General features: G+C 40.2%; 1 protein-coding gene across 1 annotated transcript in view; it reads left to right on the top strand.

Annotated features, from left to right (window-relative positions):
• Positions 1–20,574: 20,574 nt before the first annotated feature.
• Positions 20,575–23,396, top strand: part of CSGALNACT1 (chondroitin sulfate N-acetylgalactosaminyltransferase 1) — a 73,966-nt gene continuing 71,144 nt past the window's right edge. Inside the window, exon 1 of the mRNA XM_025049867.1 lies at positions 20,575–21,508. Within this exon, the coding sequence (XP_024905635.1) occupies positions 20,875–21,508 (634 nt within the window). The 5' untranslated portion in view covers positions 20,575–20,874. The remainder of the gene's footprint in view (positions 21,509–23,396) is intronic.

Genomic DNA, 23,396 nt, shown 5'->3' with positions numbered 1-23,396 from the left:
GCTCATGTTATCTATAACACCTCCTTCTCACTTCCCCAACCGAATTGTCCAGTTCTTCAATCCTACATCTGACAGAGAGCTCAAGTTCATTCACTTCTGCCCATGTCCATTGCCCTTATCTTTGAAGATTCAGACCACTGTTATCTTTTGTTTAGATCATTGCCGTGGCCTCTTGGCTGATTTCCCACTATGGCAAAATGTCTATTCATGTCATTTTGCCTATTTTCTAATTGGGGGTTATTTTTGTTTTTTAACTAGATCATTGCCGTGGCCTCTTGGCTGATTTCCCACCATGGCAAAATGTCTATTCATGTCATTTTGCTTATTTTCTAATTGGGGGTTATTTTTGTTTTTTAATGTTGAGTTTTGAGAGTTCTTTGTATATTCTAGATACTAGCCCTTTGTTGGATATGTGGTTTGCAAATATTTCCCTGTCTGTCGCTTATCTTTTCATCCCGTTGACAAAGTCTTTTGCAGAACAAAAGTTTTCCATTTTGATGAAGTCCAGTTTATCAATTTTTCCTTTTGTTCATCATACTTTTTGTGCCAAGTCAAAGAACTCTTTATCTAGTCTTAGATTTCAAATATTTTCTCCCATGTTTTTTTTCCTAAACGCTCTATAGCTTAATGTTTTACATTTAAATCTGTGATCTATTTTGAGTAAATTTTTTGTGTAAGGTCTAGGATTTAGGTTGAGATTGTGATATTGTCTTGGGAACATGTGGAACATGTGTTCAGTTGCATCAGCACCATTTGTTGAAAAGTCTGTTGGTCCTCTGTCGAATTACTTTTGCACCTTTATGGAAAGTCAGTTGGGCGCATCAGTTGGTCTATTTCAATTTCTCTATTTTGTTTCATTGCTCTGTGTGTCTGTCCTTCTGACAATATCACAGCCTTGATTACTGTAGCTATATAATTCTTGAAATGGATAGACTGATTCCTCTCATTTTATTTTTCTTTTTCGAATTGTTTTGTCTATTTTAGTTCCTTTGCCTTCTCATATACATTTTTAGAATAATCTTGCCTATTTGTATAAAACAATTTTGCTGAGATTTTTTTATAGGGGTTGCATTAAGTCTGTTTATCAATTTGGAGAATTCATATCTTTCCTATGGTGAGTCTTCCAGTCTGTGAATATATTTTCCAATCTATGAATCCATTTATTTAATTTTTGAATTTATCAGCATTTTGTAGTTTTTAGCACATAGGTCACGTTGTTTTGTTAGATTTACACCTAAGTATTTCATTTTTTTTTTGTACTCAACCCCTCAGTATTTTATTTTTTGAGTGATTGTAAATGTTATTGTATTTTTAATTTCAGTGTTCATGTGTTCGTTGCTAATATATGGAAATAACAATTGATTTTTGTATTTTCTACATAGACAATCATGCCATCTGCTAATATGGGCAGTTTTTAAAATTTGTATTTATTTACTTTTATTTTGCAATTATAGTTGGCATATAATATATGAATTTCAGGTATACAACATAGTGATTAGACATTTTTATAACTTACAAAGTGTTTACCCCAATCAGTCTAGTACCTACCTGACGTCATACATAGTTATTACAGTATGATTGACTGTATTCAAATACGGGCAGTTTTATTTCTTCACTCCCAGTATGTATGCTTTTTATTTCCTTTTCCTGGCTATTGCATTAGCTAGAACTCTTAGTACTAGATCTAATAAAAGTTGTGAAAATGAACATCATTGCTTTGTTCCCAATTCAGTATTTCACCATTAAGTGTAATGTTAGTTGTAGGTTTTGGGACATGCTCTTGATCAAGCTGAGAAAGTTCCCTCTATTCTGTTTTTTGACAATTTTTACCATGGATAGACATTGAAATTTTTCAAAAATTTTTTGCACCAATTTGATAAGATCGTGTGATTTTTCTTTTATAGCCTGTTAATATGGTGTATTACATCAGCTTACGTACATGGATTCATATTTAGTTTTTAAATTTCCAGACATTGAATTGGAGCATTATCTTAATTTTGAGTTGTTAATCTGGGTCTATTAATCATTGCTTAAATGATTGCAAATGTTTAAAATGTTATTATTGTTATTATTAATGGACCTTTAATTGAACTGGTGATTTGGACATTGATTGTATGGTTTCTCCTAAACCTTCTAATCTGGAGACTAGTTGATGAATCACTCATTACGAGGAGGTCTATTTTAAATAGCAATCAACCTTTATCTCGTTTGTTACTGCTGTCATTGGAACAGAAGTTGTAAATTACTAAGTTATCTTAGACCATCAGTTCTGGAAATAGTTTAAGGAGCAGCTTGGATGATGAATACTTTTTTCAGAGAAAATATTTTAAGGGAGAACACTCTTAAATTTTTTTTAGTGGACCTTTAGAGAGCTGGAACGCTTAGCTAATTATTCTATATAAAGTTGAACATGGGAGAGTGTTTCTTTTCTTATTTGTTGTACGATGTAATCTGCTTGAGGATAATAGGCATAGAGCTTATAATTTGGAAAGAGTTATAAATTTTTTAAATATATTAGAAACCTATCTTTATATTCTTTCTCTTGTCATGGATGGTTTTAAACCTGTTCTATTCTCCTTCCTAAACACTCCTCTGGTCCTCACTGCTAACTCTGTGCCCTCAACTATTTTAACCCAGCAACATCTTTTGGCTGTGTCAGCCACCACCTATATTTTGGCAGTTTTCTGGGATTTGAAGCTTTTCCTGCGAGGAATTATTGTAAAGTGCAATGGATATACAGAAAATATATTTGTATAATCACCAAAACTGTTTGGATTACAAAATCCTCATTTGTCTTGAAGAGGAAAAAATATTTTCCTCTTATGCAAGTTTAGCTCTAATAAACTGTCTATTATTGTTATTTGATTTCTTTTAGGCATTTTTTATGCCTGTTTAAACTGTCATTCCCCGTGCATTTTAAATACATGTGAGTGAGTTTAGGTCACTTGGGGCTTTTCCATTTCTGATTCAATTTTCTATTCCTTCTGCCTTTAATTCTGCCAAGAAGTAGTTCTTGGTGGATTTCATTTAATCTCCTCTGGCCTCTGGCTTAATGGCTTCTGCAGGGTCGTGATTGGCGTGTTTTCCCATTTACACACCACCGTCTACAGCAGTGCAAGGGCTTGACATTTGATTTCTCTGCAGTTTGCTTCTTTATTATGTAACTACTCTTATGCAGCTGGATATGACATCCAAATATGAGCTTGCTAATATCAAGTGTGGAAATAGTTTAAGGAAGTAGTTTTTTTAAACTTTATTCTATTTTTCACGCATCACTGAACAGGATATATTTTTATTATTATACTTATTTTAAATTAAGGCCTTTAGGAAAGAAGACCAACTACTGGATCCGAGTACCTCAAAAACAACTGATTTGGTGTTGGAGGAAGGCGAGGGGAGACTTGCCAAAAAATTTTGTCTAATACTAAAGATCCTTTTTCCCCACATTCATGGCTTTGAATATCTTATCATTATGGCATTTTTAAGAAGTTCTATTTAAGCTTTGTTTTTTATATGTCTAATTTTTTTTTCCTCCTCAATTAGATTGCATATTCCTCGAAGAAAAACATTGTTATAAATTTCTTCTATACTGCCACCAGCAAGGAGCATTATAAATATATTGTAGAGGCTCCACAAATTGAAACTGAATGTCTTTTTGTGCCTTCTTTGCTGTTGGTGTGCAAATGGACAAGATCTGGTCTTTGCTCTCAAAAGGCTTACAGTCTATTAGGAGGATATGAAGTACACAAAAATGTATGATCTGAAACAATATGATATTAACCACAGAAAATGCAGTCAAAATGCTTGAAGACTAAGCAGGATAGAATAGATAACAGAAAAGAAAAGCTTTATGAACAATTAAACATTTAAGATAAGTCTCAAAGAAGGAGTAGTGTTTGGAAAGGGATCACTTAAAAGCAGGGAATAAAAAAGAAGAGAAGGCTGTTTTAGACAAAGGTGAACGAAGGTATGGCAGTAGGAAAGTCCTGAGTATGATTGACAAGCAGCTTGTTTTTAGTTCAGTTGTACTACAGAGAGGTGTGGGGTATGTGCAGACATTTCCCTCAGGGCTACATACATGGTTGCCAATCTAGGCATGTTAGTCGATACCTAGCTCTCTATGCCATCTCTGCCAAGGAGTTAACCAGCCTGAACATGCACCTCTGTGAAGCTGGGGAGCTCACTACCTCTTTAGGCGCTGTCTGTCATCTGAGCACTCCTACCATTGGACTGTGGTAGAAGGCAAGGCTGGAAGTTGGGGAGAGATCCAAGTTAGAAGGCCTTTGAAGGTCAGCATGAGGAGTTTCCAGTTATTTATTTTTTAAAATCATGATTGAAGCTGTGAATGTAGTTAGACTGTGATGGCAGCTGTGGAGGAGGATGTGGAGTGGGAAGACCGGATGGGGATCGGGGGCTCTTTCGTAGTGATAAGAACCTAAAGTAGGGAGATGTTTAAGGGAATAGAAAAGAGAAGATCTATGCAAAAGGCTTTTGTAACATGGGTAGTGTTTTTGAAAATACCAAACCCATATGTTTTTGTTCCCAGTAATCCCCAATTGTTCTTCATTGCCCTGCAGCTTTCCATCCATTCAAACTGGGATCGTTATTGTTTATGGAGGAGGGTGGAAACCGCTTGGCTGGGCTTCTAGGATCAAAAAGAGAGTTTGTTTTAAGGTCTGTAGTGAAACGATCTGAAAGCAAGCTTTATATATTTCCACAGCTAGACTTTTTTTGAGAGAGGGAGAAAAGGAAACGACACAACGAAAAAGAATCTGTGCTTTTCTACAAGGCAAAACTGACAATCTAAGCATAGAATTTACAGTAAGCCATAGTATTGATGCAGGATGTGACATCAAGACTGTTTTTTTGAGACTGGAAAAGCAAAACTCAGGCAGCATGCAAGAAGTATAGAGATTCCACAGGGACAGGCTCTTCCACTCCCTTCCAGGAGCCTGTACATCCAGGAAGAAGGGAGGGGGCCAGGCAGGAGACACCTTGGGTGCACTATCTGCTGGAAGGGGACTGAGCTTCAGATTGGACAGTGATCGATACAATTATACTTGAATACAACAGAAAAGAATCACTAGATTGCAGTGAGAATACCAAAACAGGATAGGATAGGCGATCTCCATGCAGTCTAGGGGTGTGAAAGCAAAGTTGAATTCAGTTGTAGAAAATAAAGTTATTTTCTTTCAGAGAAGTCATAGTTGATATGAAATTTCACCTTGGCTACGCTCTTAAAAGGTAAGACATTCAGGTCCGCTACTTGGAGGTGGGTAAGATTTTATCTCGATTTTACACTCGAGGAACTTAGACCCAGAGAAGGTTAGCGATTCGCCAAGGTTACTTATTTGGTTAAGAGGTGGTGAGAAGGGATGTAGAGATGCCATTAAATCATAAATTTTGATTGAGAACTTAAATAAATGAAGTGGGTCACTCAAAGCTGTATATCTAATTAGGGCTGAGCTGGGCATTCTGGAGTTTCTTCACTGGTCCAGTATATGTCTTATTGGCATGGGAAAATTAGTATCGATTCCATTTAACATATATTTTCTTTCTTAATTATTTGTAAATATGAGTGAACATTCTGGCAGGCTGATTAATTGATTATTTTACATTCATCTAGAAAGGTTGCGCTTTGGGGATTTAAGGTTTTCTATCTCTAAAATAAGGATGATAGCTATCTGATCCTTTAGTAGCATATCATGAGTATTTAGAAAATAATCTTGTCTGTAAAGAGTTTCAAGCTCCCTGGAATTAATTTAATGTTGTTAATGTATCATCATCATGTTTTCATTTAATAGGAAATGGCAGCTTTTACCAAATAACCACTGATTTGGGGTCTTAGAACCCAGAGCACAACTAAGGCTCCAGGTTTGAACTTGAGCCCAGCTGGCCTCAGTTATGTGATGTGAGCTGCTATGGAAAGTGGCAGAAAACATGGCAGCCTCAGTCCAGCTGTGCAGGAAACAGCTTCTCAGATGCCACATTGCAGGGAAATGTTTGTGTTGAGAAAAACTGTACCTATTACTCATTTCGTGCGACTCTTCTTTTTACCAGTACCTTTCTCGTTAGATTATCTATGCGGTGAGATGTAAAGCCTTGCAAACTTTGTGGATAATTGCCTTTTTCTGCTTTGCTATTGGTTCCACAACTTTTTGGAAGCAAGAGTTTAGCATCTGAATTATAGTAAGGTTTATATATTATGATTATTATAATTTATAAATGTAGAGACTAAACTATAAATGTAAAGTCTATTATCTATGTTAATTAAGGAAAGAGTTGCACAAATGAATAAGACAAACAGAGACTCATGGACATGGACTATAGACTAGTGGTTACCAAAGGGTAAGGGGTGGGTGAAGGTGGGAGGTAAACGGGGTAAGGGGGATAGACTAGTGGTTACCAAAGGGTAAGGGGTGGGGGAAGGTGGGAGGTAAACGGGGTAAAGGGGATCAAATATATGGTGACAAAGAAATCTAACTATGGGAGGTGAACACAGAGTGTAAATATATATGTGCCTTACTGTTAAAGTGTACTGCTGTAACTTATTGGATTTCGTTAACCAATGTCACCATGAAATAAATAGATAAGTTTTTTTAAAGAAAGGAAAGAGTTGCAGGTAGTAGTAGAAGTTTGGGTTTGGGTTTTTAGTATCATCTTTTCATTCTCTCCTCTTCTTGATACTTATTAGTCAGTAATGGGGAAGGAAGGGTTTGCAGTGATGATCAATTAAATGTTATCAAGAGCCCAAATTCTAAGATCACATGAAACAGAAGGAGACAGGGTCCTCTCTTGATTTAGCTGCCACCCACTTGTCACCTGTCTTGACCTGAAGCCCATAGGTCTTATCACTTACGAGGCTGTCACGGGCTTCTCTTCTATTGCACACCTTTCCAATTATTGCTCACTCTCCCACTCTTCTCCCTTGCAACTAAACTTTCTGAAAAAATTTTCTGTTGTCTCCATTTCTTTTCTTCTTTTAAATACACTCTAATCTGTCATTCACACCCATCAGTCCACTAAAAGAGTCTTTCACTAAGTTACCAATGACCTCCATGTTGTTAAACTCAGTGGCATTTATTTAGTTCTTAGCTTATTTGATTTCTCAGCAGCATCTGACATTGTTGTTCATTTTCATCCTTCTTGTTAAAAGTATATTGTTAAACATTTCAGACTTAAACATTTTAAGAATATGACAACCCCATGTACTCACCATCCAGTTTAAGAAATAAAATCTTAGCAACATTAACACCTATTTCCTTATAGAGCTTCCAAAGGCTTAAATACCCTTTCCCAGTCCCATTCACCTTTTCCCCTCCCAAGAGGTTACTACTGTCCTGCCCTTGGTGTTTTTATGAGGTCTTAGGGACTCAATACATTCCTCTTCCACATCTGAGTCTTCTCAGTTCCCTCCAGCCAAAAACCATCAGGAACATGCTGAGTTTATTAACCATTGCTGCGAGGGACAACACACACTGCAAAGGGTGTTAGAGAGAACCTGTTATTTAGATTTGGGGTTTAACTGGATGATATGCAGGAAGATCTAAGGAAGGAGAGCTTTGCTCTAGATTGGATGCTGTCAGAAAGCAGGGGTAATTCTCTGATTAGGTATCTCAGTATATATTATCTATTGGGGGGGGCTAGAAGGAGGATAAAGTTGTAACTGGTAAAGAAATAACTGTCATTTTGGCCAAGAAAGGGGGTGTTTGGTATTTTGTGGGTGACACACTGACTTTGTTCTTATCCTGATTAGACAAAACTGTGGCGTGGCTTTATTTTGTTTCTTTTTATCATCCATGGTCTCAGAGTAACCTTGTCTGAGGCTGGTATTCTTTGAGGTGGTTTATGTCTAATAGGAGAATACATGGCCTTGCTGTGGATGTCAGAGCAGTGTGTGTCAGGGGTTGCTTTTTTTTTTTTTTTTTTCTTTGCAGTTCTGAACAAGTTGAGAAACTATATTCAGGCAGATGGAGACCAAAATATTAGCTTTATTACAACGTTAGTTTGGAGGACATGGTTTGTGTGCGTGGCAAAAATAGGTTTCCTAACATTAAGCCTAGAATAGGCAGACTCCCCTACTCAGTCATGGATAGCCTGGAAATGCTTAGGCTGGAACTCACTTAGTGCCTTTGTCTCCAAGTTCATAGCAGTATAGTGAACTTGGAACTCTGAGAGTTCCTTCTTGGTCTCTTTTGCAGGCTCATCTCCTTTTCCTGGACATTTGGTGTTGGAGTTTTCTATAGACTCAGAACCAGATTTTCTTCTCTCTCTCTGTACTCTCCCTAAGTTGTCTCATTCTGTCACATAGTTTGATTACCATCTATATGCTGATGACCCCGAATCTCTGTCTTCAGGCTGAAATGCTTACTCACCATTTCCACCAGGATGTTTCACAGGCACTTCAACTTAACTTGTCTAAGGCCAGACTTCATAATCTCCTCCCTAAATTCCATGTCCCAGGTTTTCCACAGCCTGATCCTACAGCTCCACCCCACACTCCAGCCACCCCGACCTGCCTGCATAGTGCTGCTTTATGCCTCCAAGCCCTGCTATTTGGTTATTTCCTTCTCTGCCTTGCTAAACTCCTTTAAGACCTAGCTCAGGTGTTATGTCCTGCAAAAAGCCTTTTCAGAACCCTCTACGTTGAATTGAATGCCCCTCCCTTGTAACCTTTTGCTTCTCTATCATAGCAATTAGCTCATTGATTTGTCTGTTCATGTGTCTGTCCCCTTCACTATACTTTAAACTCCTTGAGGTCAGGAACTCTTATTTATCTTCATATCTTGAGATACCTATGTCTATATACCTACCTATACTTATCTATACTTACATATCTAGATATATATCTAAGTATCATCATGTAGATGTAGATCTATATCTATATCCAGGGAGATATAGTTATTTAATACTTTGAACTAGACCGGGCACTTCATGAGTTTTCAGTAAATGTTAAATTGCTTGTTGTCTAAAGATTTCGTTAGCATTTTTTTTTTTTTTCACTCCTAGAGTGACCACAGCTTTGGTAATTTTAAGATTGAAAGAGTGATCCAGGTATTTTTAAAAATCTGGTTATATTTTACTTTACTCAAGATACAGTTCAAGAAGTAATATCTAGATTGAAGTTTGTAAAGTACACAGCTTTTTTTCTATTAAATTACATGATATTTTCACAAATGGTTTATTTTCATTTCTGAGTGACGGCCATCAGGTTATGACTCCTTATAGTTTAAGTAATATCTTTATCAGTCAAATAAACTTTTTCCATTTTTTTATGTGATTTTTATCTTCATATCTTAAATTTATCTACAAGTTTAAGGTTAAGTGTTCCTAAATAATGGCTATCGTACCCTCCTAGTAAGGGACGCAAGCCACTGGGGAGGAATGCGGGGCTCCTGCCTCCCAGTGCCATGTTTTTGACCCTAGAACCTATTGGATTTCAAGGGACGGGAGTGTGGGAGGTGGGCTTTGACAGCAAGCAGCATTAGTGGGGCCTGGTGGGAGTCCCTCTGTGGGCAACAGAGAGGAGACGCCTCTGACCTCGCCTGGCTGGCTGAGGAGACTCAGGATGTGGACATGTGGCCCTGGGCCTTCCTGTTATCTTTCCGCTCCTAGGGCGGCTGCTCTCCCCCTGCTCCCAGATGGCAACTTCCCTCTCTGTCATTTACTACACCTTCTTGAGCGAGGTTGATGGAGTGTCTCCACTCACCTTTTTGAGCCAGACCACACACTGAGCCGTCTCTGCCAGCTGCCTGCCCTTTTTCTGAGGGGAGGAAAGTCTGAGTGAGTCTGTCTGGGCCAGAGCTCTGCAGGAAAGGCCCTCGAAACATACCTGGTGCCAGGGTGGGATGGGCAGTGTGCGTAGGGGGCTGCCGAGAGGGAACAGACAGGAGAAAGCTGGGAGGGAGAGGCAGGTGCCAGTGATCTGAGAACAGACCAGGGCTTGAACTGCAATTTCTATGTAAACTAAGATTTATTTTTCCTGATTTCACCTCCTAATTTGGTTTACTCAAGCGATATCCCTTTGAAATTTCTGCAAGTTCTTGGTGCTAGTCATAATGAAGATAAAAGCAGTAATGATACCACCCATCGTGAGTGTTTCGGCTTATACTCTGCAAAGCATTTTCACATTTGTTTAAAGAAAATTGACGTTACTTTTTCATCAGCTTTGTAACTGGAATTGTATGGCCCAGAAGGAGATGTTGGTCTGGCAGATAAATTAGACAAAGAACAAACTTTCCATACCGAAGGGGCCCGATGGCTTTTCCGAATTGCTAGAGATAAAGACACAACAAAGCAATACATTATATGCAAGGCTGAGGCCTGAAGATGTGGTCAGTTTGTGTTTCACAATGTTTCTGGGTTTCCTTTGCTTCTTGGAGCCAGTAGGGTGCTAGTTTACAAGTGTCTGCAGTGGCGATGGTTACCTTTTTTTCTTTTCCATGTCTTTTGTTTGAGTCTTAAGCTAAAGTTGTAGAATGTTTGACAAAGGTACCCTTCGTGTTATGTTTTTGCTTATGTCAGTCATATCATTGAGCCAGAAAGTTAGAAATAAACATCTGCTGTGTGTTAGCAACAGTGTTAGCCCTCCGTAGCTAAGGAACCCACTTAAAAATCTTATCTCATTATAAGCTTTTAATAGAGATAAAGCATTGCTCGTTAAAGTTGAACCCTCCTTAGACTCACTACTCCACAGGATAATTGCATTTTTATCAGTGTTGAGGCCCATTAGCTTGGTTTCAAGAAAAAAATATTCCAACTCTTCTTTCTACATAGAAGGAGCTAATATTAAAAAAAAAAAAAATACTGTGGCAAGGTCTGTTGCTTCTTCATCTTGCCCTGGGGCATATGAAAAAGGATTGAACACTGATAGACACAATTAGACCGAAAAAATATCTAGAAAAAAATTAGACACTGTCACTAAAGTAGTGAATTTTTAGAGTTCTCTCCCTCCCCTTTTTTTTATTAGGACAATATGCATCCTTAATAGTGGAAATGGAGTGGGAATGGAAAAATCTTAATTAGATCTGCTGCATATTTTATACTCATGATCATTTAGGGTTTCTTTCTAGTGTCCCCATCTTTACCTAATAAATAATACCCACCTTAAAACGTTCATCTGAAACTTCTTTGATCCTTCCAACCAGAACGATCTTTCTCTCCTCCGAAATATAGCAGCATTTTTGTTTATATATTACAAGTAATTAATTACATTGTCCTGGTATCATAGTCATTTTTACACCTATTCCTCCTACTGGCCATCCCCCTCACGGAGACAAAGACCTCAACTGACCCCTCTCTCTATTCCCTACCATGGTTGACATGGTCCCTTTCACAGCAAGCATTTGATACATAGCTGTCAGCTGGGTGGATAAAATTCATGTTAATTGTAACAGCATTGCTCAATTTCAGAAAAGTTGTTTTCTTTATTCATGTTACTATGGCATAGATGCTTTTTAGGAGAGTCCCATATGTCACCTTTCCAGTGAAGCCTGGTGGGCGTGGAACAAGTGTGGGGTGGTTTCAGAACCACCGCTCGTCTTCTACAGGTGCCTGCTGCAGTGCGGGTCCTTGTCATTGCGGCGTGGGCTGGAACTCTATGTTTGTTTTGCTCCTTGGAGATTGTGTAGTATAGTTGTAATAATTTTAGCAATTGTCGTAGATCACGTTGGCAATCAAAAGGATGCTATTCCACTTTATCTTCCAGGAAGAGATATTTTATGCCCGTCCTGGGCAGCTTTGAACGGAGTGCTGTTATATATCAGGATAATGACAGGCAGTCAACAGAGAGGATCAAGGAACTCCTCTCACCAGAGACATCTGGAAGCCTAATTTTGGAGAGCAGCTTTTATTGTTGTTTTACATTTTCTTTTGAACCCCAGGAATATCTCTGGCACCGGCAGCTGAAATTAGAACACTAGTGTATTGAATTGTCTCATTTTGAGCTACTGGGAAATTGCATTTCAGAAATATCTTAGGAGGTTCTAAGATTTCTCTGAAACGGTACCTGCTGTTCTTTTAAGAGTCACTCGGCCAGTCTAAACTTAGCTGAGTTGTGCTAAGTCTGAGGGGGTCAGGCCTCTGGTCACAAAAGTTTTCTTGCTGTGCTTGCAGTTTCATGGCTACAGCTGTGAAATATATCATCCTGAGACCCAAATGATGTCAAAGAAATGGAAAGAAAGCCACCCCGGCACCTTTCCACTGTGCCTGGAAACTGAGCTAAGCCTTCCACATGCACCTGCCTTTTAAAACTCTCCCGGCAACCCGAATGAGATTTGTACAGCGTTGTTTAAAGGAAAGTTTGGGGAGAACTTTTCAAATACACTACTGTGTTTTTTTTTTTTTTTTTCTTTTTTTTTTAAAAATAAACCGGGGTGGATGCTGAGTTTATTAACCATTGCTGCGAGGGACAACATCCCCTATTTGGGGATGATAGGATATAAGAGAGTTACTTTGATTTAAAATGTGAGGAATGCAATTCAGAGACAGACTGTGAGTCTAGAGTTCTGACTGTGATTTAAACGAGCCTCATCACTTTTGCATGAACATTAGCTATGTCTCTGTGGTTGATTTTTCTCATCAGTAAAACAATGCAAATGCCAGGCTTGTCTCTCTGATATGGTTTTGGCCTTATTCTGGCTCACACTGGCTGCATATTAACTTTGTACCAGGCACTATGCTGAGCGCCTCACATGCACTATCTCATTTACTCTTCACAAAGACCCACTGTGCTCCCCATGTTTGGGACACAAATGTTAAGAGAAGCCACAGAACTTCAGGACTCAAATGGACTGAACCCCAAAACCTGTGCTCTCAACCACTGGGACAAAAGGAGTTTCAAGACGGGAAAGCCCTTTAGAGAGTCCAAACAAATCTAAATGTGAAGTCTTATCAAGGTGCAGGAATTGGCAGGGCAGGTGCTTGCCTGTGCAAGGTGAGAATTTACAGAAATAGCATGAAATATTTTAAGAGAGATGCGGAGAGAACCGGTTAGTGGAATATTAAATAGTATTAAACTGTAAACTTGGTTTAAATAAGTACTCTGTGCCATCTATCATGTGTAGGAATAGGACAATGTCTATTGCAAATAAACTTATTTATAAGAATACTTTCTTAAAATGTTTTTAGTGAATCTCCCAATAATCAGTTAATCCCCTGGCAGAGATAGTTGACTACAAGGTAGGGTTGGCCCTAGGTGTTAGGAGTGGGAGCCGGAAGAAAGGGTAAAGAATGCCGGAAAAGGTGCTAGATTCATGGTGGGCCGGAACCAGAACCTTAAACATATGGTCTGAAATCAGCTCTAGGTTTTATCTTTGTGAAAAATAACAATACATCTTGCACTTATATAATAGTGGGCATCCCCTGTTAATTTTTTCTGTATTACTGGTTCTATTTCCATACTCAGATAAATTGCTCAAAGAGAGAAGGCTTCGCTGATCAAGATTCAAGGAGTTTCTAAAATAGTTCTGCACAATCCATGCTTTCTCTAGTCCTGTTACATAATAACCACTTTCTAAAAGAAAGCCCCTTATTTGTATGCTGATGTCTTCCTTGTAGGTGGGGAAGGAAGAAGGGAACCAGAGGAGTTGAGCTGTTTATTTTGTCTTGGCTAAAAGTATCAGTTTCCTTCATAACCTTTTCACTTCAAACACACCAGCAAAACATGTCAGAGGACTCACGAGTGTGGGTGTTGGCACTTTTCGATTCCGTTATGTTTCCAGGGGTTGCTCCTTTGGGATGTGCTGCTGGGGATAAAGACCCAGCTGTGCTCACCCCCTGCTTTCATGAGCTCTGGGGCAGACTAGACTCACGCAGCATGCTGACTGATGCCCAGGATTGGGGATAAAGAGGACAGAACGACATCCCTGGGAGAAGGCAGCACACACCAGCCGTGAGGTGACTACAAGTGCCAGGGAAAACGGACTTTGGCCAGCTCCATGGGTTGTCTCCATTCGCACTATAGCAGAGAGTCTAATGGAGGGGGGCCCAAGAGGGAAAGGGGTGAGTGTGCTGTATGCATCCCCCCAATTCTCACCTTCAAATCAAAGCCCTGTTTTGAATGCAAGCCCCATTGTAAAGACTGGTATCTGAGTTCTGGTTCTCTGCAGAGGCTATGTTTTGTTCTATTTCTGGGGCTTTCCCTGCTTCATGTGTCCTCAGCTTTCATGCTCTTTCTCTGTGGCCCTGCTTGTGGGCCCTGCTTCCCCTTTGCTGGCTTTAATTCTGTACAGGTTGTATAGCTCTGTCTATGCTCTGAAATGTCAGGCTGATTGAAGTAGATGACTGTTGTGGCGTTTTGGGATGAGAGGCCCTTTGTGTGGGCAAGTCACTGGCCTCCCTAAACTCCAGTTTCCTAGTCTCGGAGAACAGGGATCAATGACTTACATGAGGTTTAGGTGAGACAGCAGATAATGCGCAAGGTTCAGTGATTCCCTGACGGTCCTCGGTGGAGCCCGCTTTTCTGGGTGACCTGTCTGAAAGGACACCAGGTGACAGCCTTTGACCCAAAGTGAGCGTTTTTACCTTTAGCTGTTAATAAATTGGGCTTTCCAGTGTTTTGTTCTAGGAGTTCTGTGTCTAGAAATGTTATAAAACCATTGCTTGGTACATGGTAGAGATATTTGGTAAACCTCTTCCCTTTGCCTCTCTGCTAATGAGGTTAATGAATCATCCATCTTATCTTGAAGGAGGGGCCAACTTCCTTTTTACCTCTCTGTGCTACCTTCACTATAACTGAATTTGAGCCTATCTTAAGGCAGCCTCACAGCAGTGTGGTGTGATTCACACTTCTGACCTCACCCTGGAGCTGGTATTTACCACTCAGCAACTCCACCTGACATCTGCTCAGGGCCCTGTACTTATTGCTTAGCTTGAAGGTACTTGGCTGCTGAGCATTGCTCACTTTTAATTAGTCCCCTCCTTGTTAATTAACAGCGTGCATCTCCCTGGAAGCTGCTCTGGGACCTGGTCTCCCTGGGGGCACGCTTCCCTGAGCCTCCATGATGTCAGGGCTGACTTCTGCCTGCACACGAGCGTATTAGTTGACACATGGTGCATGGCCATTGCATGGGCATCTCATCTGCCATGCTCTGGAGGAGAGAAGCGAGAACTCAGTGTTTGGCAAGAGTCAGTTCCATAGTGATGCCAGCCAGCATCTTAACTGACCGAGAGATGTTCTCCTTTTCTCTTCAGAAAAGAATATCTCTCAGTTGATAAAAATTCCTCTTGCCAGGATGCTTTTTGGTTGAGCTATCTTAACCTGATATGTGGGTATAAGCTCCTGATATCTGCTCAAAAGCACTTGAATGTTGCTGAGGAATTCTGTCCTGGTCCCAACTGTGGGGCCAGAGCAAGGCTCACACTGGGCACAGCAGGATCAGCCTTATTTCCAGGAATAGTGTGAGTTTGTGTAGCTGGTAAAGGACGTGGAAATGCAAATCACAGCTAACTGGGGAGGCAAAAAATTATATCAAAATAGTGCTTAGTACCACATCTGAGGGGCTGGGCAAGCTCATAAATAGGAAGACTCATGATGAGTTTAGTAGGAAGAAAACTTGGACAAGTCGGATGCAGAATGACACGTCAGCTTTACTCAAGATTAAGAGTGAAGAACAATATAGCCTAGTAGGTAAGCATCAGATTGAGCTGGATTTAAAACAGGGCTTGGCCACTTGCCAGCTGTGAGCCTTGGGCAAGTTACTTCACTGCTGTAAGCCTCAGTTTCCTTATCTTTAATGGGGATAATGAGAGTTAGCTCATGGGATTGTTCTGAGGATTAAATGAGATAATGTTTGTAAAGCGCTTAGTATGATGTCTGGCCCAAAGTAAATGCTCACTAAGTGGTTGTAATTATAAGCCTGTTTTGGAGAAGCTCTCACTTCATGGTACAGGGCGGCTCCACCAGCCACAAAGAGCCCTGCGGGCCGGGGGTCAGGTGTCTGCAGGTTTTTGGCAGCTGACTCAGCCCTGCTGGTATGCTTGCCTAGATATAAGGTACCTTATGGTACTTTTTCTAAAGTCACTTAGAGTGCCTTCTTGTACCTTCTCTTTCACTCTTCCTCCACGGACACCTCCTATGCTGACTGCCTTAGATCCTTCCTGAAACAAGGTTAGAGGTGGCCAAGGGGTGTGTGTGGGAGGAGAGGGGCTGGAAAAACCTGTGTGTATTCAGGAAGACCCTCTCTACAAAGGTTTGCCAGCAAATTAAAAACCAGAATGTATGCTGTGAGCAGGACTAGAAGTTCAGGATCTTTCAGCTTTTATAGTGGCTTTTGTCTGTCTTCTGCTGAATTGTACAGAATTTTCCTCCCCTTCTGCTGTATGTCGTTGGTCACTCACATCAAGCCCCCAGGACACACAGTGGTGTGAAAACCAGGAGGCGGGGACCCTTGAGGACCATCTTGGAAGCTGGCTACCACACCCTGCATGTAAGAGTTAAAAACTGTGGTGAAGGGAATTCTAAGTGAAGCCGTGCATTTGAGTGAAGTCTACAGTGTTTCCTTTATGTACATTTTTTAAAGCATTTTAAAACTCTTTGACTAAGAATCCTTGCATGCTACCTTTTCCACGCATATTCAGGATGGTATGTTTATTCAAGAGATATGACCTCAATTTACGTTCTGTTAGTACAGCGAGTTCTTTGACTTAAGGTTAGCTTGTGCCCTTGCCATCAAAGAGCTGATTGTATGTGCCGAAGTGGGATAGACTCACACGGCCGCGCTGGGCTCTGGTCTACCACTTCCTGGCCCAGTGGACACTGCTTGGTTTTTCTCCATCAGTGCTTTTGGCTGTGCCTGCGCACTGACCATGTGGAGGTGTCTTCTATACCCTCCATCTCCTGCCCCTCCCCCCCCAATTCACATACATTTGGTAGTTTGGAGCATGGCATTAACACTTCATATCTATTTTAATGTCATTATTCTCTTTGGGGCCCACATTATAGTTATTTGAGAAAGCCTTAATTAATTCCTCTATAAGCTTACGAACTTGCTGATGTTGGAATTTGTGCTCAGCTCGTGTTTTCATCTCTTGGACCTTCTTATGCAATGCGTTGAACATAGTAGGTACTTAATAACATTTGTTAAAGGAAGAATAATGACAGTATCCTAGATGGAGTAGATTGTAACAATGACCCATGTTGGGGTTATTGCTCTGTTATTTGGCGATCTGGGGGATGTCCAGGATGCGTCCTGGTCTGAGCAAGATGTCAGAGCTGTTAGACAACTTGCATCTGGAGTCTTAGGAACCCACCCCATTACTAGACCCCTTGGGGTGGTTCTGGCTGGAGGATGATGGAACACCAGTCTGCACTGAGGACTTTTTCTCGTCTAAGAGTTTTTGGAATAACCTTGCTTTAGATGGGTTCAAATCTGGGTAGGTGATGGAAAGCATTGCTCTACAACACACAGTGGACATTGAAGAAGGCTTCTTCCTGCCGTTGTATTCAAAACAAAGATTGCAGAAATTATAAGAATGGCAGCAGTGCCGTTGTGTTTGGATGTTTCCTTTGGTCTAATCGATAAATCCGGTATTTTGGACAAGGTGTGTCACAGTCACAGAACCATCCTTGGGAATTTGGCCAAGGACAGGAAGTATTGGGGAAAGCAATGAATAAGAATGAACATTTAAAAATTAAAGTGGCAAGTACTCTGGTCATCACAAAGGATTTTCTGTAGTTAAAAAATCGAGAATATGAATCTCTCGTCTCAGAAAAGATCCTAAAATTGTTTATTGACAGGGCTCCTTCTTGCTCTGCACTCCTTCCCTGTCCCCAGCCACCCCCAAAACTGAACTAGTTTAAAATCTGAGTGCCTTTTCTAAGGTTTTAAAATAGTAACACAATGCTGCAGTGATCCCGTAAAGCTATGTTTTTATTGTCATCTCTAACTTGTAATAGTGCTTGGTAATTACATGGTGCTTTCCATCTGCAAGTCTGTAAACACATTATAAATGTTAACCCTTTAATTCTCCCAGTAGCTCTGCAGAGAGAGGGAGAGATTGCATTGTGCCTTGTGGCTTAGCTGTACGTTTGGTCTGGTTACAGCTCTTCGAGGTGTTCTTTCCTATATGTGGTAGAGCTGGTAAAGTACCATCTGCTCTTAAGAATGATGTTCTGTTCTGCCAAATAAAAAATTCAAAGTCTCTATAAAAGCAAGAATCTGAAGGGTAAAGCTCCTGACTTCAGCATGCAAATACTTCTAGCCTCTATAGTTTGGCCAGTTGTTACTATTTTGATTGCAGATTTGATTACAGAATATAGATTAGATTGCTAGAATCATTAGAAAATATTTTGTCTATTAAAGGATGCAGAGTTTTGTTTCTTAGATACCTTATCTGCTGCTGACATTTAAAAAGAGAAATTCAGTATTACTTCTCGGCAATAGTTTTTTTGGCTTTTTATTATTATTTCTTTTAAAAGTTGTTTCTCCCTAAGATCTATTTTTTTTTCCCTATACATCCCAGAGAATGGAATAAATAACTTTGAAATTTATATTAGTGAATTTCAAAAGCCAGACTAGACTTTAAAGAGACTTACAGAACAAAATAATTATTGTTCAGTTTTAAGTTTCTTTAGCTGTAGCTTTAATACATGGCTTCAATTAACCAACATAATTTCAATTTATTATGCAAATGTGACAATTAGTCCATTAAAGAAATCTGTTAGAAAGATTATGTACTTTGTTTCCGCAGCACAATAAATTGCATTGAATGTTCCATTTTTTGTTATTTTGATTTGCTTATTTTGTCTTTAATGACAACTCATTTAAAGCAAAAGTCTTTAAAGTGGCAGAAAATGTGATAACATGTCTTCACTGGTAATTTAATACTTGGATATAATGGGTTCATCTGTAAGATTTCATTAAAAACAGCAAGGTGCCTGAATACCAAAGCTGAGATGTTTTTAATCACAGAATTATAGTAATTATACAAATCCCAAGATTTTCATCAGACAGAAAAAGCTTCCAGGGCAAAACATACACTTTAAACTTAGCACTAATAACTGTGTATTGTTCTAAATTATAGGAGAGAGAATTCCCAGGCCAAGGGAAATAGTGGAGAGAACGTTATGTGTTGAATTTTTAAGGAAAGTTAAAAAATAAACTATTTTGATAACATAATGATAATTGTAAGAAGCACTTCACCAGAGTAATAGAAAAGGAACTTGTATGTGAGGCCATGCTTGATAGCAGGTGAAAACTTATATGGCCAATGAGTCTTTATTGTTTACTATGTTATCAGCTTTGAGAGAAAGCTAAAAGGAACAGCTCTCTTTTCCCAAGGGTCTTAAAGCTGCTAACTGACTGAAGTCCTTCTTTCAATCAGTAAATGGGGCAAATCACCAGTAAATGAGATGATTATTGGCCCAGAGTCTAGATTTTTGAGTTGAGTGTAAAGAATAATTTAGTTATCATGTGGTTGTTTGAAAATGTCAAATTTTTATAAAAAGACCAGGACACAGTACCCTTAAGAAGCTTGTTTTTAAGAGAAGTGATTGAAAAAAGGTACATCTAGGAAGTTTTTATAAAAATCTCTCTAAACAAGAAATTTTATTTGATCTATTTTTCATTTATCATTCTTTCCTTTTTTTTGGCTCAGACGGGTAGGGGGAAACGAGAGAAGGGGATTAATGAAGGGCGAGCACTGAAGAAGCAGTGTGCTGTGGGGATGTCCGTGATGGGTGCAGGGAGGGAGGAAGGATGCCTGGGAAAGCGGGAAAGGCAAGTCAGGTGGACTTCTTTGTAATAGGGGTTTGGAGTTGAGGTGCAGAGCATGCATTCGAATGAAAGACCCTGAGATCTGACTGGGTATTCCTGATGGGTGCTCAGGACACAGAATTCCTCCTAGAGGCTGGAGCAGAGACATGCCTGGGATTTGAGTCCTGATAAGACAGTATTTATGGTCTCTGTTCTGATCTCAACCCCATCCCTTTCTATGGTAAACTCATCATCCCCTGACTGCAAGCAGAATTGGAGAGTCGGCTGGAACAACTGTTGGCTGATTCCTTCTGAATATGTTGTCATCCACATCACCCGCATTTATTACTTGCGTATTTGAACCTCCGGCTGCTTCCCCATCAGTAAACTTAAAGACCATTTAGAGCCAGCTTTTAGCCTTGTTCTGAACGAGGGCACACAGGTGAGCCCATGCAGACCTCACATTTTGCAGCCACTCTTGCTGGGCAGGCCCTGGCTGGAGAAGCCCTTGTCTGCAATCTCAATGTCATTAAAGTTTTGTTTTTTTCCCTTTTAACCATCAAAATAATATATGCCATTGTGGAAAATGTATAAGATACAGAAAAATAGAAGAAGCAGAAAAGTCACCATTAATTCTTCTACCCAAAGAGAATTCATATTTTGCCATACTTCTTTCCAATCTTTTTTTCTGTATTCTTTGTTCTTTATGTGCGTTAATCTGCAAATGCATATTTGCATTCAGATTTACAGATGTTTAACAAAATTTAATCACCTGTTACAGGCATTTTCCATAAACCTCATGGGTAATCTATTGAATATTGATTGCCATGGTGAACTTGAGAGTGTTATTATCTTAAGTGTTATTGTCATTTGATCTCTTCCCAGGTCCTCTATTGTCGTCCTCTGCACATCTGGAAGGCTATGATGGGTATGAATGTGACCACTTGGAGGTTGCAGCTAACTTGTTACTTCTTCCTAGAAGACCATCCTTTAGAAGTAGGAAAACTTCTCTACATGGTGATTGAGTCCAAGGGACAAGACACGTTATAGAAAGACATGGATGAAAGCAGCTCAGGGGGTCCCAGACGCATGCTTCCTGTAGTCTAGTCCAGGGAAACCCTTCCGTGGGGCCCTGGCATTCTGGGATGTCGCCAGTTCTGGACGCATGGCTAATTCCTGAATGATGATGGTTCGTCGGGGGCTGCTGGCGTGGATCTCTCGGGTGGTGGTTTTGCTTGTGCTTCTCTGCTGTGCCATCTCCGTCCTCTACATGTTGGCCTGCACTCCGAAAGGCAACGAGGAGCAGCTGGGGCTGCCCAGGGCCAACAGTCCCACAGGGAAAGAAGGGTACCAGGCTGTCCTGCAGGAGTGGGAGGAGCAGCACCGCAACTACATCAGCAGCCTCAAGAGGCAGATAGCGCAGCTCAAGGAGGAGCTGCAGGAGAGGAGCGAGCAGCTCAAGAGTGCACAGTATCATGCCAGTGATGCCGTGGGCCTGGGGCCTGACCGAGGCCCTCCTGAGAAAACCCAGGCTGACCTGCTGGCCTTCTTGCACTCCCAGGTGGACAAGGCAGAGGTGCACGCCGGTGTCAAGCTGGCCACCGAGTATGCCGCAGTGCCTTTCGATAGTTTCACCCTGCAGAAAGTGTACCAGTTGGAGATGGGTCTGACCCGCCATCCTGAAGAGAAACCTGTGAGGAAAGACAAGCGGGACGAGTTGGTGGAAGCTATTGAATCAGCCTTGGAGACCCTGAACAGCCCTGCGGAGAACAGCCCGAATCAACGTCCTTACGCGGCCTCGGATTTCATAGAAGGTTGGCAAGTTTGTGAATTGGGGTGGAAAGTAGAGGAAAAGGCTTCTGGGTCCAGGCACCCAGGCAGGTCATAGCTTCAGGAAGCTGGCAGTTGGCTCTGGGGATGACTGGTAGAAAGTTTCACGTGAGTGACACCTAAGGTATATAGCATGGATTTTTATTTTTCAGAAACATCTGTTTCCACTTACTTTCTCGTGGAAACCGCAATCATTGAGTAGACAGATTAATTTTTTCCTGGTAGAAGAAAGTAGAACTTCTTGCTTTCGTTTAAAAAAAAGAAATAAAATTTTTAAAAAAGTTGTAAACATTAAACTTTGAAACCCAAACAGAGTATGATAGGTAATTTTAATTTCTCCCATATCGCAGGCACTTTTCCTATAGATTGGGCCCAGTTATCAGGCCCAAGAACAGGAGAATAATGGCAAACACTTATACTTGCCAGACACTGTTCTAGGAACTTTACATTTACTAATTCATCTTTTCCTCATAATGACTCCAGTAGGGAATAAAGAAGTGGAGGTTCACCTAAGGTTGCTCAGTTAGCAAGTGACAGAGCCATGCTTTCAACCTAGGAAGTCTGATTTCAGAGTCCATGTCTTTAACCACTAGGGTATATTGTACAGATTATCAGAGTACATGAAACCTGGTAAGATGAATGGCTCAGCTTTTTTTGTAGGCATAACACGACCTAGTATTAATTTGTATTTGATGGTGTCTAACTTTAGAAGAAAGCAGCCTTGGCTAGTTTCTTAGAAGACTGACTCATTAGTATCTTCTTTTTATCAATTTTCTCAATGGTACTGGTTCAAAACTCAGCTAATAATTTGGGACAGGAAGTACCTTTGAGGGCATCCAGTTCTTCTCCCTGTTTCTGGATAGAATCTAATCAACTTCCTAGACATGTAGCTGCGTCCCCATTACTCCACTCCCTCCCTACTTTGGTGCTATAACCACCATCTCATCAGCCTACAAGCAAGACATAACTCTCTTTAGTCGTATCAAAAACCTTCTTGCTGCTATTTATGCCTGTTTTCTTTGGACACTTTCCTGTCTTGTGATTTTTTTTCCACTTTATATATGAACTATAAAATCATGCAATTTTGCTATAGTATCATTTTTCATATACCTAGAGTCAGGTAAATAAATCTTTTACAAGATCAAGCTTTTGGTCTCAGGTTTTTGTTTTGTTTTTGTTTGTTTTTTTTTTTTACTCATTTATGTGAGATATTAAAAATGCCTAGCACATTCGGCAGCTAGCAAATATAAGCACATGGTGAGCACTCAGTAAGAGTTCAAAATATCATGATGATGCAGCATCAGATTTTATAGTACTTTGGAGTTTATGGAACATTTCCACATATATTAGCTCACTAGCTAGCCCCCAGGGAAAATCATTAAACATCCTTAAAAAAACAAATCCTAGTTGCCACTGCCCCTGGAGTCTGCTGCAGAGCTGCCCACATACAAAGCAATTTCTAAAGAACTTGATTACAAATCAACACCTGCGATTTGAGATGTTCACCTTTGTGGTTTTTAATCTGCGTTTACATTCAAAATCTCTGCTTTTCTGTATGCAGTATCTTAATATATGTAAGGCCTGTCATTCTCAATCAGAGTGACACAGGCCTCCTGTCTCTGAGTTTATTTGCCCTGAGATATGACTGACTTCCTGTCAGAGGCACTCTAATCATAGCTGCACAGTGTGGCTTTCATGAGCTGCATACAGCCTGTGTTTTGAGGCAGATCAATCCACACAGACCTTTCAAATTTGGTGGAAGTCTAGTCAGCTGTTTTCATATGATGAGTAAATAGGCATACACTCTTTAAATATATTTATACATATTTGACTGTCTTAAGCACAGTTTATTTCATTTTTCCATTCTTGTCA

This window comes from Pteropus alecto, unplaced genomic scaffold (genome assembly GCF_000325575.1).
Source record: "Pteropus alecto unplaced genomic scaffold, ASM32557v1 scaffold24, whole genome shotgun sequence".
In the NCBI taxonomy this organism is placed as follows: domain Eukaryota; kingdom Metazoa; phylum Chordata; class Mammalia; order Chiroptera; family Pteropodidae; genus Pteropus; species Pteropus alecto.
Note: the sequence above shows the minus strand (reverse complement) of the source record. Positions and strands in the feature narration are given on the sequence as shown.